This window comes from Pinus tabuliformis, chromosome 7 (genome assembly GCF_031772625.1).
Source record: "Pinus tabuliformis cultivar Carrire ecotype Pingquan chromosome 7, CPIR1, whole genome shotgun sequence".
In the NCBI taxonomy this organism is placed as follows: Eukaryota; Viridiplantae; Streptophyta; class Pinopsida; order Pinales; family Pinaceae; genus Pinus; species Pinus tabuliformis.
In genome coordinates this window covers 1,677,664,652-1,677,682,513 of record NC_142293.1, presented here as the reverse complement: position 1 = coordinate 1,677,682,513, position 17,862 = coordinate 1,677,664,652, and the positions used below count along the sequence as shown (strand labels likewise).

Sequence of the window (17,862 nt, the reverse complement as noted above, 5' to 3'; positions counted from 1 at the left end):
ACATTAACACGGCTGAACATGACTGTTTTGGTTATAACAGTGAAAGCGCTGCCAAACTGCTCATTCTCGCCCATCAATGCTTCATTATGGACTTTAAAAGTCCTCAAGCATGGTTGAATCATCTATCGGGTCCGCCCTTCGGGTGGCAGTGCATATCGCAGGCGGCCAATCCTCTGTTTCTTTATATTTGAAAATATATGCAAAAACGCTGCAAAATCATAAAAATGCCTCTTCCCGGACTTGAAATATCAAATAATCTTGTTCCGGAAACCCATCGGGTCCGGGCTTCATCGCATTGGCATTCATATATATAAATGGTATGCGCCACTGATTCCCCCGATATCGCCGAACCTTTGCTTTTCCTCATATTTGAAAATACATGAGAATATTGGAAAAGACACGAAAAATGCCTCCGCCGGACCTGAAAGAATATATATTTTACTCCCCAGAACTTTTCGGGTCCGGGCCTCATCGCATTCGGCATTCACCAAGGCCTCCTTTGTATTTCCTTTATACATTAAAAACACACAAAATTCATTGAAAATGGCCCGGGCGCGGACTTGAAATTTTATGACAGAGTGTTGAATAACCGTCGGGTCCGGTTATCACATCGGCAATATAACTTATTTAAAAGCCCCGCCCCTTTGACAGCGTCGATAGCGACATTGCTGCGGACCCGAAAATCTATCAAAAAGAATTAAAAACCCCATCGGGTCCAACCCATCGGATCGCAAGCATACCATATGTAAAAGCTCGGCCCCTTTGACATCGCCGATAGCGATAATGCGACACGATCTTGGTCGTTGATCCGGATACGCGATCGACGGTCCTCACAAAATCGCCGACCACCATCTCCATTGCCCCTTTTAAAAGCGCCGCTACGATATGCCGATGCGATATCGACGATTGCTCATCGGCAAGGTCTCCTTTGTCGCTGCCACTGCCCGCCTATTCCGATTGCGATATGCCGACGCGTTCTGGACCGTTGATCGGCCAGATCCAACGGCTGATATGATTTCGGACCCTTAAGCTTGCAACTTTGGTTTTTTCATGATTTTAGCGCATTTGTGCCTCCCGATAAAGTATTTCCGCCTTCCCAAGGGCTTTCCTCTTGCGATAGTTTTGATCGGTGAAGGCCTTAAGAGGATTTTGAAGGCTTTTGGGGCACTTTGTATCCATTTTTGGGCATCCTTCTGTGCGCAAACAACCCGATTGGGACTGCATTTGATCCTCAAATGTTGGATTATGTAGCAGAGCTAACACTGGCTCCTTCTGGGGATGAGATCCTCCCTGTGAGGTCTCAAGAACCTGCAGACCAATGCCTTCATACAAAAACAGTTATAAAAACACTTGCCTAGTGTCCATTGGGCATGGAGTCAACTAAGCATACAACAGGAAACTGTAAAAGAAACTAATTACAAACATTAAAGCTAGAAAACATAAACTTCAAAAATTGCCCATTAGCAGGGCAATCAAAACTGTTTCTCCTGCTCTCAGCCCGGTTCATCATAGATCAGCAGGACTGGATTTATTTGATCCTCCACCTTAAAAATTTTGGGGCATTTGAGCTCATCAGGTAGAGGAGGCTTGAACTTCATTCCCTTTCTATGTGTGCTCCTCCTTGGATGTTCTTTACTGGAGCCTCTGTACACCTGCTGGAAAACAATGGCTGCTGTGTACTTCTTTGTGCTATCTGTGGCCTGCACCGTTAAAATGAATGGCAAACCAATGTACTCTTGTGTGGAGGACACACAGACATCACCTGCTCCAGCATCTTCTTTAGAATAGTCCTCATCCAAGGAGGATTCCCAAAACTGCACATCCTCTTCCTCTATTATCTGACAAGCTGCCCTTTCAGTTTGTGTAGAGGCCATCTGAGAAGGTATCAAAATATCAAAACTGAGGTGATCAGTCTTAGCCTTGAGCACTGAATTATGTTCTCCCTCAGTGTTCAAGGGGCAGCAATGAGGGCTTTCCTTTTGAGCAGACAAGGAAACAAAACATGATCGGAACCATTCTTCTCCCTTCTTTATCACTGGACTGGGGATGATAGCAGGCTGGCTAATTTGCAGATTTGCATAGCCATGTGAAGATGAGCTGACTTCGGGCTCAGACTCCTGGAGGGAGGTAGGATCTACTGCTGGCTGCTTCTGCTGATAAGCTTGTTGTTCTGCAGGTACAACAAACTGATAAGCAATGCCCTTGGATACGACTTCTTCGTATGCAGCTCTGGTTAGGAAAGGGGCACTGCCCTTATCTTCCAAACCATGGACCTCCTCCTCTTCTTCGTATTGCTCCTCTTCCATGACTATACTCTGAAAAAGGGTCTTCACCCTTTTGTCTTCGTTTGTATCTCTGCTTTTCTGCAAAATCTACAACTGCTCCTGTGCTCCTTTGTATGGATTGGGCTTTGGCAGAGTAAAGGAACAAGGAGCTCCTGCTTCCTCAGAATACTGCTCAGCTCTTAATTTGGAAACTTCAAAGGCCAAAGACTCAATCACCCTGGCCATTTCGTCGATCCTATGATCTGAGGATGATGAGAGCCCATCCCTCTGCAAGTTCCCAAACTCAGTATAATCATAGAGCAGATATTCTTTGTCCCCCCCAGTGCTCAAGGAATACTTAACCTAAGGTCTCGATGTCTGCAATAGACCTAGGGGGTAAATTTCCAAACCAATTTCTAGCCTCCCCATCTAGGCTTTGGACAAAAACCCTCATCAACACATCATCGTCATTGATATTCAAGTCAACAGCATAGCTGTAAAACGACTCAAGGTGCTCTTCAGCTGTTACTCCTTCTGTACCAGTAAACTTAGGCATGTATTTCTGATAATCTCCTACAGGCATGGCATTCAACGGGACAGGCAAGACCAAGGGTTCATACCTAGCGGCAATGATTCTTTCCATCCTTGTAAGAGCTCGCTGGCTTGCCATGACTGAGGAAAATAAAAGGCTACTGGTAGACTGAGTGGAATGTATCAATGAGAAGGATGAAAGAGACAGAGGAACACGATAGACAACATGGAAGCTTCTTTCAACTGAGGTGCGAAAGGGAAATGAATGAACGGGAGCAGTATGAATCTCTGAAGGTGAACTTCACTAACAGAGACACATAAAAATTCTTTAAGGCTTACCTGATCCTGATGCTCCCTTCCGCAAAGTTTCTTCTGCTTATCGATCTTCTCAGGATCAGGCACTGGCCAGCTAATGATTTCTGAAGATTTCTCCGAGCAAGCTTCACGAACTAGACCAGAACTTCAATGTGGAGTCGCCAAAGGATGGCCTTCCTCCAGTGGAGTCGCCAGACAAATGATTACAACCAAAATCTGCGTTCAAACCTTGTCTGTCATCAAAGTTTGAAGCTGTGTCGTTCTCCCAGGGAAGCTGAGCTTCGATTCTCCTCTCCCCGGCAACGGCGCCAATTAATGTTATCACCCAAGAAACTCACCTAGGTTGCATATCGGTGATGCTCGGGAACATTACAAATTCAACAAAATAGTTGGATAAATGGTGGATGAATGGAACAAATGATGCATATTCAAGCCAGATAACCACTTCTACTATGATTGACCCCAGACATGGGTGAACACCCCCAGACTACAAGGCTTTTAACCACATATTACTCACAGTTTGAGGATAAGGTGATAATGGAGAAGACTGACCACACCAGTAGATGCACAGGACCCTGTGATGGCTGGCTGCAACCAGTTAAGAGGTCTGTAAATCTAGTTTCTAATGCACAGACAGGATGACAGCTCTCTATGCATTAAACAACAGAAACCTGCACACATGTTCTATGATACATGCTAAATCCTAACACAGAGGTGGGATCACAGCCCCTCTGATGCTAAACATTCACAGCAATAGAACAAATGCAAACAGGCACAGCCTGGAACAAGAAAGAGAAGTGGAAAGTGAGCGATAAACAGCAAAAGAAGCTTGTATTAGCTGGAAATGAAGACCAGACGCTGCAGGTTACAAAGTAGTTACAGTCTCCAGAAGTTGAACCTTACAACAGGATTCTCTTCATCTAACACTCATCCCTCCATTACATCTCTGTTTTGGGTATATATACAATTTGTTTACAAAATTTCTCTGCTAAGCTATGCGTGGAGGAGTCAATAAATGATCACCAACCACATTTACAATTAGATATGGGCCACTGATACAAATATGGTCGTGTTGTAAATGGATTTGACCCCTCTGTTGCTCTGCAGTCCTCCTTTGAGCAGGTGGCGTGAAATAGAAAAGGAACCATAACCATTGAATGCTCTGATCTGTTCGGCGGTGTCCTGCTCTCTCCTCGGCCATACTGTTAATTAATTGTAGTCGTTGAACATTAACACGGCTGAACATGACTGTTTTGGTTATAACAGTGAAAGCGCTGCCAAACTGCTCATTCTCGCCCATCAATGCTTCATTATGGACTTTAAACGTCCTCAAGCATGGTTGAATCATCTATCAGGTCCGCCCTTCGGGTGGCAGTGCATATCGCAGGCGGCCAATCCTTTGTTTCTTTATATTTGAAAATATATGCAAAAACGCTGCAAAATCATAAAAATGCCTCTTCCCGGACTTGAAATATCAAATAATCTTGTTCCGGAAACCCATCGGGTCCGGGCTTCATCGCATTGGCATTCATATATATAAATGGTATGCGCCACTGATTCCCCCGATTGCGATATGCCGATCGCGATCCAGGCCGATATCGCCGAACCTTTGCTTTTCCTCATATTTGAAAATACATGAGAATATTGGAAAAGACACGAAAAATGCCTCCGCCGGACCTGAAAGAATATATATTTTACTCCCCGGAACTTTTCGGGTCCGGGCCTCATCGCATTCGGCATTCACCAAGGCCTCCTTTGTATTTCCTTTATACATTAAAAACACACAAAATTCATTGAAAATGGCCCGGGCGCGGACTTGAAATTTTATGACATAGAGTGTTGAATAATCGTCGGGTCCGGTTATCGCATCGGCAATATAACTTATTTAAAAGCCCCGCCCCTTTGACAGCGCCGATAGCGATATTGCTGCGGACCCGAAAATCTATCAAAAAGAATTAAAAACCCCATCGGGTCCAACCCATCGGATCGCAAGCATACCATGTGTAAAAGCTCGGCCCCTTTGACATCGTCGATAGCGATAATGCGACACGATCTTGGCCGTTGATCCAGATACGCGATCGACGGTCCTCACAAAATCGCCGACCACCATCTCCATTGCCCCTTTCAAAAGCGTCGATACGATACGCCGATGCGATATCGGCGATCGCTCATCGGCGAGGTCTCCTTTGTCGCTGCCACTGCCCGCCTGTTCCGATTGCAATATGCCAACGCGATCTGGACCGTTGATCGGCCAGATCCAACGGCTGATATGATTTCGGACCCTTAAGCCTACAACTTTGGTTTTTTCATGATTTTAGCGCATTTGTGCCTCCCGATAGAGTATTTCCGCCTTCCCAAGGGCTTTCCTCTTGCGATAGTTTTGATCGGTGAAGGCCTTAAGAGGATTTTGAAGGCTTTTGGGGCACTTTGTATCCATTTTTGGGCATCCTTCTGTGCGCAAACAACCCGATGGGGACTGCATTTGATCCTCAAATGTTGGATTATGTAGCAGAGCTAACACTGACCACACATCCTCACATTGTCACTGTTTGTGGAGCTCATTAATAGATGCGCAACCACATAGAACCTGTCCTTTAATCACTTTGACCACCATCATCTAAGGCTTGTCCGTGATGGATGATAGTGTTTTGAGGTTGAGGAGGATCCAAAAAAGATCTGAAGTAGGACCTAAAGTTATTTGTAGGAGCATCGTGAAGCAACCCATTACTAGCAACAAATGGGGAGCTCTATAGTCGAGAAAGGTTTGGCATGTAATGCAAGTTGGGCATTGAGAGACCAAACCACTTTTTTCTTTGAACTTTCAACAACCACAAAAAGAGACTCCTGGGATGGGTTGCATTCGCTAGAATGGCTACCACCTGGAGTAAACCTACTTCTCATACAAAGGATTTATGGTGGCACAGCCCCAACCAAACATGAGATTGCCAACGTTGGGTGATCGAGGTGAAGGGTTGCAGTGCACACAACAAGAATTCTTCACCTCATTCTCCATTCTCCATTCCACCTATCAGGTAATAATTAGTTTTATGATTGCCTTGCTATACAAATTTCTATAGCAAGGCAATCATAACTAAATTAACCACAGACCACTGGACAGATAGCCAGTCATGTCTTGGATTGACTAAACTTTAAAACAGAATAAGTTGCAGAAAGGGAATACCATGACAGTGTACAACACAGTTTCTGGTAATAGTGAAGCCTAGCTTGAGTTCAGGAGGATACCAATGATAGAGGGCATGATCTCTACCATTACTGGAACAAATCCAAAGCAGGGCATAAACTGATGTGTAGATGTATCGACCCATGACTAGCAACAGGCAGGGTCTCTATAGCCAGGAAGGGCAGTGTGTAATGCATGTCAGGCATTGAATGACCCACATTTCATTGAGTTTGTTGAAAAGTTGGCAACTTAGGGATAAATTTCTAAAAATAGAAAGTTTAAAAATAGAATTTCTAAAAATAGAAAGTGTCAAGTATGACTTTCCAAAAATAGTAAATCGCCTTGCATCAATTGGTAATCAAGTATTGTTGACAGAAAATCCCTTCTAATCACCAATCAATCATAATAGTTCAATTTCGATTTAATCATCAATGTTATTATTATTATTATTAAAAAGAAATTCAAGTCACTCAATCATGGCTCTCAATAATGTTCCCCCACACTCTCATTATTGGCATGGCATATTCCTCTTACACTCTCATTAATGCTCTTACACTCTTACACTCAATAAAAGCTCGTCATAAAAGATTCCTTTTACACTCTCTTATGCTCTCATTAAAGCATGTCATTAAAGATTCCTCTTACGCACTCTTTAATGCATATGTTACACTCTCCTTCTTAATGGCATAAGTTACAAAAGCATGTGTACCTTCTTAATGTCATGAGTTACATTTCCTAAATGGGCATATGTTACTCTCCCTCTTGGCATGCGAGTTACTCCTTTGTGGAATGGAGTTGTTTCTCCTCCCGTATACATGCGCCTCATTCTTTCTCCCCTCACTACTTGTGCATTGTGAAAGAAGAATTCGAACTTGAGCAAGAGTTGGAGAGAGTTGAAGAAGATTGTGAGAGTGAGACCTGGAGAGTAGGAGCAGAACTTGGTGAGCCAAGGTTGATCCAGTGCTTCAGTGTTTCAGTGTTGATTCAGTGGAAGAGAAGGTTGATTCAGTGTGTGCATTTGTTGCTGCTACCAGTGATCTTCATGCTACAGCTTGTTCAGATTTGGGTGAACTTACTCATTCTCTTGATCTCTCATTGTACTCTGTATCTCTGCTGAACAATTGATTTCTAACAGAAGAAGAATTTGGTTGGGTTTTCCCCTTTTGAGTTTTGCCCTGGTCATTGGACCTAAATTCTGTGTGTCTCATTTTGTTCTTGGTTGTCTTCTATTGTGCATTTGATTTATGTTCTATCTACAATTGTTTATCTAATATTGCAGCATAAAGAAGTTTTGTAATAAGCGATTTTTACAGCATAGAACATCAGAATTTAACCAGAGTCGTCAACAATTGGAAAAAGATACGCATGGTTGTGCTGTCTTTTGCTAGAACAGCTACACATGGAATAAACCAGCTTCTCATACAAAGGGTTAATGGAGGCACGGCCCCCATCAATAGGCACAACACACACTCTTCACCTCATTCTCCATTCTGCATTCCACCTAACATGTGCTTATTAGTTTTATGACTGCCTTGTTAAACAAATTGGCAAGATAATTATAACTAAATTGAACACAAAGACCACTAGACAGATAGCCAGGCATGTCCTTGATTGACTATAACTTTAAAACAGAGAAAAAGTTGCAAAAAGAGAATACCAGGACAGTATACATCACAGTTTCAGTTAGTAGCAGAACCTAGTTTGAGTGTGCAGAAAGCTTAGCAATGCCATCAGCCAAAACAACTCAATTGCTTGAAATCTTGCGATAATCACACTATCAATAACTACAAGACAAATTTCAGAAATTTGAATAGAGAAAATAATTAGGTAGCTTATACTGGCAGTTAGATTAATTAAGGACATCAGGCACAGTTCTTGAGAACAACCTCATTAGTGTTCAATGTTCATTTCTTTCAGAATTATGTCGTACCACCCTTTTCCATTTAAAGCGTGCTTCCCATGATTCCATCCATTAATTATCTTGAATTGGAGTATGAGATTTTTTTATTTCTATTTTAAACATATTCAAATCTGTACGTAGTTCAACAAGTCGAAATGGCAATAGATGTTGAATAATTATTAAAACGACTCTCAGCATACTTCCAAATGAAACAAGTCTGGTGCTCTTGAGACATACAGTCGTGACAAGAAACTACACATTGCACATGGTAACAGTTTGTAACTGAAGAGAATTAACATTATTCAACATTCATTTTAAAAGGGTCTCTTAAGTTTGAGAAAATACTTGTAATCAATCACTTTTCCTTCACGTTGACCCCTTGAGTCCAAGCGATGTCGCATATCCAAGTGAATTTTTGGCTTTTCCTGTCAATATAACAGTTTATATGCAAGATACACAAAATTAAAAATTTGAAATGCACTATAGTTCCTAAACAGAAATAGATGTTAATCTTACTTGATATGGTAGTCGAAGTACTTCTCCTCATTCGAGGAGACAAGAAACAGGAAATAACCTCTGTAATCTAAATATTGTTTTTGTTATGACTCTGCATGAGAATTCCGTGCAGCAACAGGAATAGCATTCATTGCCCCATCAATAACATCCATATTGAATATCTATCCACCAATGACAGCCTTACTAACCACTAATTAACTGTTGTGCTATATGTTAAAAGTGTAGAATTACTAGACATCAAACAGCATCCATGACATGCAATAATGACAATTGTACTGGACACATTTAATGGCAGAGAACAAATTCAGGCTTCATTACAAGAAAGAGAATGAATAGTTATAAGAAAAACAAAAGAAATTTATAAAAAAATATAGCCATTTAAAGAAGTCTAACCAACACTAGATGCAGACTCCTGTCTTGCAATAAATGCAAGGTTGGCCTAGACTAATTGTAGCAAACTGAACTGCAATGAAGGAATGGGCAGACCTATTAATGAGGATGTACAAAATGTTGTAAAATGTAACTAAATTCAGTCTTCATAATTGCCACTATACTTATGTCATTATAATATTATATATAATGTGTAAAATGCAAAAGAAGGAAAAGAGATATTATTTTTCAAACATGGGTTTCATGCTCAAGTCAATTGGTCATCTAGGTCAAGCATGTTCTTCATGCTTCTAGGGTTTGTCAAAATCAAAAAGATATTTGTCATGAGTCAAAGAGTCAAGTCCCATTTGGACTTTGAAAAGAAAAAGGAAAAAGAATTTTTAAATATGTAATTTTGGGTCAAAAACCCCTCTAGGTGCCAAGTCAGCCTACCTGTCAAGTCGACCCTGCCCCAATGGACATGTCTATTTGCACCCCTCTGGACAGTATAAATAGAGAGAAGATGGAGTTCATTTGTGGACACACACTTGAATGATTTTGGTCTGAAATATCGCAGAAAGGATAGAGATGAAGAGGGCTGAAGTATGAGAGAAATAGTTTCTTCTTGAGCTTAATGTTTGTGGAAGTTCTGCCTTGATATATCTCTTGTCGCTGGTCTTTTGAAGATGGATTTGCTATGCTAAAGGAAGGTTTGACTTGGCATCTAGAGAGGGAAGTTTTTTGTGGTCATGGGTATTGGATATCTCACTTTGATCTGATTCTATAAGAAGAGAATTTTCTGGGTTTTCCCGTTGGAGGGGTTTTGCCCTGGCTTGGAGCCTATATATTTTGTGTTCTCTGTTTTCTTATGATCTTCATGTTTACATTTTTTATAATTGTTTGATGAAGAAGAACATAATTAAATAAATGAGAAGCCAAAAAATTTCACAAACAGATATCAAAGAAAAGGAAAATCTAGTCTCATCGTGAAGCCTCCCGATTTTCCAACACATAATACTATTTAAACTTTATAGGTGAAAATGCTGACATTTTTCCCAAAATTGCACATATTCTCTCTCAATTATTGTGGACTTCCCATTCATCTTGAAAGAAATTCAAAAATACAAGGAATTTTACCCCATACTATTTGAATGATCATAACTTTTGCATATGAAGACAGAAATTCATCATATGGTCTCATGAAAATAAGTACATACTAGCACGGACAACCAGTTCCTCTATCACAAGATACAGCCCTCTGCATCCTATTGAGATATTTTTTCATATCTGTACCTCTACTTTTTTGAAATGGGATAATTCTCCATGATTGCTTTGTTACTGCCCTCTATAAGAAGAAAAGATTGTTTTGATTTAATGCATTGTTATAAGCCTTAGATAAAGCCTAAAAATTGCTGACCGTAAGCTTGTACTATAGTCTATATCTACTCCTATAATGATATTAAATTTTTATTGATTGTGCTACAGTGGGATGCAATACCTTTCAGAGGGTTGCCACCATAGGGGATCAACAGTATTATTAAATTATAACAGTTGCAATAGCATAGAATGCCAGTGTGGTATTACTTTCAGAGGTCAACTACCTTCATAATTATCCACTATTTTTTGTAAATAAAAGTGGTGATGGGCAAGCTGAGTGCATGGAGGCACGAATTAGCGAACCAGGACGATGTGTGCTTTGACAACATGATGGCAATGAACATCAAGTGGCATTGACCATGAGAGTTTCAGCTACATAGGAGGTTTCCTGATGGGCATGGTTCATCACTCACTTGAGATTCCTAAATATGATAGATGATCACCAACTACCTCTCTAGTCCTATTGACCTCTCTTTTGGTCATTTGTTGGAGATTAATAAAATTATCTTATCTTACAAGTAAGATTCATTATTGCATGCTCATCAATCTTTTTTTCTATAAATATACCTGCATGTGAAGCTGTGGTTGTAGGGTACCAGGGAGCCTGATCCTTAATAGTTCTAACATTCTCAAATCAATCTACATGAATTCACCTAATTAACCATTAAAAACTTGTCTCCAACTTTGGAGTTAATGTCAGAGGCTTAAAATGAAACTCACAAATGCCATTAAATATATACAAATCCAAAATCCCTACATGCAAGGAAATCGTGGAGAGCAACAAATGCTTCACAAAACCCCTCCAAAGGCTGAGATTGATGAACCACTCGTGAGATAATGATCTTGATTCTAAATGGTACAAAATTCTATCCAATTTCCACTTAATAGGAATGTCCCATTTCGCTGCAGTTACTTTCTTTTGAGGTGAGATGTTGAAGCTAATTTAAGTGCTTCCTCAATCACTATTCTGTGCAAACAAATACCCAAAATAGCCAACTAATTGAGGTCAACAAAACAGAGAATGCAATAAAAGGTAGTTCTATATAGTACATGTTACCATGTATAGGAGTAACCATAGGAGAAAATTTGTCTCCCATGATGCATATTTCCAGTCGGCAGCCTCATGTGGCCCTCAAATAACAGCCTCTAAAATGCCTATCATTCAATATTGGTTAGTTCATCCACTTGATCAATGTACTCATTCGATGAAGGTGGGTCGGAAACCATGAAGTACATGAGCCATCATTTCATACAAAGTGCTTGCATTTAATGTTTTATGCATCTAAGTAAGGATCACGGGTTGAAGTCAGATAATGGAACATGATGTTTGGAAGTTACACTTGTTGCCTCATTTCACCTTGGTGGTCATCTTTTCCTTCTAGTCCCTTGTAACCGCTCTACGACATTTCTTTCACTATCCAAGAGGAGCACAAACAGGAAGCCTATTTAAAGATAGTGTGTCCATATCCTTCCATATTTAACACCTGCAATCTATCCATTTCTCCATTGTCCTCTCTTTTGGGTTGGTTGTTGTCAGTTGCTCGTACTGGTTCCCCACTTATCTCATCCTGTGAGAAGAGGGGATTGGAAATGCCCAAAGGTTGAAGCAGCTGCACAAAAAAAGAAAGAAAGAGCATGTGCCAAATCTTAAAGTGCAAAAAAGTGGCAACAGATAAATTATAATTAACAGCCAAGTTAACTTGAGCTCTATCGCCTCATGTGAGGCTATCACCCTAGTCCCATGCATATCATGGTCTATCAATGTAAAAGGGACTTAAATAAACATCCCCGCCCCTATGAGCAATGAATTGCCCATCCTAAAGGGAGTTTTTAGAAAAAAAGGAAAATCAATGAAGCTTGTAAAGGGCGGAAAAAGCAATGCCAAGTAAAGGATACTCAAGTAATGCAAGCACACCTCCACAAAGGTGCTTATAGATAATGGCCTAGCATAACCCATGTCTAAATAAAGCTCTCATGAAGTCTACCCCTGACCATATCACTTATCACTTATACCTATTGAGTGAAGGGCCAACCTAGGAACAGTTCCTCCCCTAGGACTGGAAGCAACTAATAGGAGTAATTGATGACCCTCCCATTCCTAAATCTGGCAACTTGTATGAGGTCTTAAACTAGTGGGAAGTTTGAAGAAGATAATATAATATGCTTATATGGCTTTGACATTAAATATAGTGAACTTTTTATGCTTCAATGCCTTTTGTATGCATGCTAGTTGGTCTTACTTGATCCCTTGAGCCTACGTTTGATGATGATTTGAAAATGGTTATGGTCGTTTGGAAGACATTGTTGAAGCTTCTCTTGCACTTCATGGACAATGCCACAGGCCCTTTGGAGCGAATTCCACTTTATTATGGATGTTGGACACTTAATGGTGAGCATTGAGCTTGAAGAGGACTTGACACACCTTCAAAGACACTCCTCCACCGTTGGTACCTTGGAGACATTTCCCTTTGGAGCTAGAACATTGCCCATGTGAGATAATGTGATACCTTATGCATGAGATGGGGCTTGAGGAGGAGGATGTTTAGCTTGAGGAGGCACCTTTTGATTATGCGATGTGACCTTTGGGCAAGGAAACATGCCCCTTAGACAATCCATTGCACCTTTTGTGGAGAGACATTCCTTTTGGAGATGACATCACACTTTTTAGGCCTCTACACTCAAACGTGTGGCCTTTTGGAGGGCATTTTTTAAGTTCTATCACTATATTTTCATCTTTGAGGCTATTTTGGGGGTTACCTTGGTGATCTATTGTAATGTCCCCAATGGATTAATTGCCCAAGGGACAAAGTAGCCTATCAATCCCCGTAGGCTATAGTCTTTGATAAAGGGGGAAACCTCACATTACCCAATGTTTGGGCAACATGGGGTAAGTTTTGGGGCAGCTGGGGCAAAAATCCCAAAGTTCGGGTTGCCACAAACCCTCTCAACAAATTAAGAAGGAGAAACACCCACAAGGAAATCTATAAATACAAGAGAGTAAAAATATTTTGATCATCACAGGATTAGATCAATTTGTCTCTATTTTCTTTGAGTCTGAGGCTCTAGGGATTTTAAGACCCCTTTTATATTACTTGACTAGTTTCGGTGGAGGTGATCCCACCGTACTAGTCACATTCTTCTTGTTATGGCATAAGTCATTTGTAATACATTAGGACAAATTTTCCTTTTCCTAGGGCTTTATATTTTGGTTAGGGCTCGTTGCCACTCAAACCAGCAGGGGACCTATAAGGGGTTCCTAAGAGGGAAACTACTAGGTTAAGGGTAACAGTGGAGGCTTAGCCCACTGTCACCACAACTATGTCTCCCTGCTCTTTACGAACTTTCACCGATGGGAGGAGTCTCGATAGTGTAGGGATCACTTGTAAAGTATATGTCAATGGATATGTGGGAGCTGACCCTGAGGTGACCCTGGAAACCCTTTCCCAAGGATGGAGTGAGGAATGGAACTTGATTTCTCTTTAAACAAGGGACTTGACCCTCCAGGGGTAAGAGGTGAGGATTGGAGGGTTGAGGGAGAAGGAATAGGCTTTTAGTCGAGTTTCTCAATCCCTATTCCTTTGGAAGCTTGGATCCCCAAATGGTCCTTAACAAATAAGCTTTATTGAGAAGTGGGACCACACGGGGCCAAGTGGACCCAGTCCAGTTTCGAGGATGGAATGTAGCAACCAATGATGTTCCTATCCTGGACAAGGTGAAAAGAAAGGATCAAACAAGAATATTTACTTCAAAAGGTTGAACTAATCCTATTGGGGTCTAGCCTTGGGGATGCCTAGGCAAAATTCAATCCTAGAGCTAGGGCTTGGGATTCTCGGATATTCCACCATTAGAATTGCCTCAAATTTGGAGGAGAGGGAGGGACCCACCAGCGCAGTAGCCTGTAGGAGATCGAATTTTTTCCTTGGGTCAATTCCCTGGAAATTGATGCCCTAGGTGACCTTTAAGGGCTAGACATGGGAAAAAAGGATAAAAGGTGAAAAAGTTGGAAGGAGATGACCACCCTTTTAGGGATCAATGCCTAATTCACTTGGGGATATGGAGTCAAGGATGATGATGAGTAAGAACTTGGTTTCTTGATCATGGAGGCCCAGAAAGTCAACTTCATCCAATGTTGAGAGAAAGAAAAGAAAAGTGGCCTTCAAGCATTTATACTTCAAAGCAAATGAGGCAAGCTTATCAAGACAAACAATCTCTAGGACATTTCATTCATATAACATTGGCCCATACATTAAATTAGCTAAAACATGCTTAATTCGACATTTCAACTATGCAGTGAGTAACCCTAATTTTAGCAAGTATGCAACAACAAGAATAACAACGTTAAAATTTACTTACAGTGTTATAAAGTATATCCGACCAACATTTCGTTTGCAAGACAAAGCTCCAAGACAAGAAAAATAGCCCAAATCCATACATCAAAATTCATCCATCTCCAAAAATATCCTCCAAGGAAAAAATGTGAAGTTCTCAATGATTAGAGAGATCCCAAGTCAAGTCATCATTCAAATGAATGTATCTAACATCAATATATAGCCTCCTAAGGAGTCTGAATTAGCCTATGGGCCTACATTAGCCCCTAATGATAATAATGTGCAAATAAAACCCCTATTGGTGACAACCCCACCAAACTAGCTCACAAGTGTAAAAATAAGCCTCACAGGGGGCCAAATAATAATATGTACATGTCGTGGGGCCCTCCAATGGCCTAATAATGTCCTGAAGTGCCATACTGAGGAATAAATTCCTCGGAATATGATGGACAATGGGGTGGCCTATTGTTCTCCAAGTAGTAGACATGTGGTGCTCCCGGTGGGTCTGAGAGCACATACATGAATCGGAGGTGCCTGTAGATCCTCTGCAAGGGTCCGAGTGGTGGAATCAATGCTGCCATGACATCGTAGAAGTCTTGGGACACCTGCCAAGAGTGTGGGGCTCCTATGGGCCCTACTGGGCATAATGTACCAAGCATATCACCATCATCGCAAAAGTGGATCGCTAGTAGTCTTTGAGCATTGATGAAGATCCATGGAGTGTGGTCTGCTCATAGTTTTAAAAAACGGTCGTTTCGAAACGGAAACGGCCGAGTTGGTCCGTTCCATTGCCCTCCGGAGTGACATTCTCCTTAATCTTCATTTTCATCCTTTTACTTAAATTTTTAACATTACCATGAAATGACTCAGGATGTTTGAGAGTGGTTTCGGCCTCATTGGATTTCATATGGAGAAAGTAGAATTTTAGATTTCATTCAAAATCCAGCAGACTTATCAGTTTTTCAGGATTTCAGGATTGGAGGATTGCAATGTTTCCATTGAATTTTGTCATGTATTAGGGTATGGAACTCGTATTTAATCAAGAGCACCAATCCCTCTATGTACCTTGATGTTAGTGACATTGGTTGTCGAACTCCTCTGGGATTCGCTCCCAAACCAAGAGCTTCTAAAAATGTCGCTCCCGCTCCCGTTTTCACTCCTGCTCCCAAGTAACACAAAGAAGAGAAACCGTTGGTATCAAAAACGGTTAAATGATCTAGTTTATGTCCAATACAACCTCCGGCTCAGATGAAACCATTTGTTGAACAAAAGCCCAGATTCAGATCCCATTGTGTTGGAAGACATTGATCCAACATTAGATTGGGTAGTGGAGAGTCGTCCAGCAGAGTTTGATCCTGATGAGGATCTTGATTTAGATTTAGATATCGAGACATCAGTTGAACTTGAACATGTTGTTCAGTTGAATGCAGATCCCAATCCACCAGCCTCAGTCTCACAGCCAACAAGGACTCCAATTGTAGGTGCTTCCTCTGCTCAGCCACGACAGAAGTGCAGCAGCATATCTACTCTATCTCAGCTTGCATCTGCTGCAGTTGCACAGCCTGCTAGTGGTACCACTTCTACAACTGCAGTTGGAGATGATGATGAGGAGGAGGAACCATGGGGCCCCCTGTCTGACTTTGATGATGATCCAGAGATTGATCGACATGATCTTGGCTCCTCTGGCAGTAGCTACTAGCCAGTAGCTGTAGTACTAGTACTGGAGTCTGGTCACAGTTTACTTTTGTTGTAGAGGCCACTTCTAGCCTCCTTGGTTATGTGTTTTTTGTTTTGAGTCTTTGATCATGTATGACAGTTGACTATGTATTGCCATTGGGTACCATTTTGATATAATGGATTGGTTCATGAGCCTACTTTGATCATATGTTGTCTTCCATCTATATTATAATGTTGTGTGTTTGGAAACATGGATGAAAATCTTTAAAATTATGTTTTTTTATAAAAAAAAAAAAATATTTAATGTATTTTTTACAACGACCGAGTCATTGAAATCGAGCCGGCCGAGTCATTACCATTTCGGAGTCGGAGTCAGAGTCGATACTCGGTTGAGTCGGAGTCGGAGTCGGAGTTTTAAAACTATGGGTCTGCTATTGTGGAGGCCAATGGCTCTCTATGCACACCCTATATGTGCCAATGTAGACCTCTGGGGGTTAGGATCCCGTATAGGGAGACCAAACCCAAATGGAAACCACTTGTAATCCTGCATAAGATCCAATGCATCCCCTAGGCTTCCAGTACAACCAATCATTAAAATAATCGAGTAAAAGAGCTTACAAATCATGGATAACAAAGTGGGCACTTCATAATGGCATGCCCTTCCGTAGTGGGCTTTGGCATGTGCTAGTGTCTCCAAGCTCCAAAGGGGGTTAACCAAGTACCTTATTAGGTGGTTTCAGCCCTTAAAGGGGATAGTATGTCCAAGGTACATCCCTCTAATGGGGGTGGCAAGTGATAAATAAGTGAAATGGAGTAGGGAGTGAGAGGCAATCCTGGGCCACATATTGGGGCATAGGGGTAGTTAGATAAGGGGAAGCCCACACCTAGGTATATAATGCGTAGGAAGGAGCAATCGTGGTACATGAGGTGCCCCAACCTTGATTTTTCCACCCTTATTTATATGACTTTTGCTTTTTATGAATTTTCTTTAATTAACTGCTCGGGGCTCAAAGGGCAAGAGCATGATGTGTGAGATACAATAGTGATTAAACCCTTTTAGGTAGGGCAGTTCATTGCCCTCCAGGGGTTGGGACAATCATGGGTTCCTGAATGATAAAAGAGGCTCATCTAGGGCCTATGGAACTAGGGTGATGACCATGGGTTGGGGTAGAGCTCATGTATGGCTTTTGCCCACGTGCTAATTATTTTTGTCCCGGCCATCTTTTGCATTTTGTGGTACAATTTCCTGTTAAATGTGGCCAATTATGCTTTTTCTTTTTCTTTTAGCTGCTTCAACCTTTGGGGCATCATTCCAAGCCTGACCCAAGGTGGGGGCAAGGGGATAGGGAGGCTAGCCCTATGTTGACCCAAAATGGAAATGTGTACCTAGGTGGGAAAAATGAT

At 41.3% G+C, this 17,862-nt stretch overlaps 1 protein-coding gene across 1 annotated transcript in view; it reads right to left on the bottom strand.

The window, feature by feature from the left end:
- Positions 1-17,862, bottom strand: part of LOC149254899 (uncharacterized) — a 207,310-nt gene that overhangs the window by 147,527 nt on the left and 41,921 nt on the right. Inside the window, exon 3 of the mRNA XM_089457141.1 lies at positions 8,537-8,616. Coding sequence (XP_089313267.1) covers positions 8,537-8,616 — 80 coding nt within the window. The remainder of the gene's footprint in view (positions 1-8,536; positions 8,617-17,862) is intronic.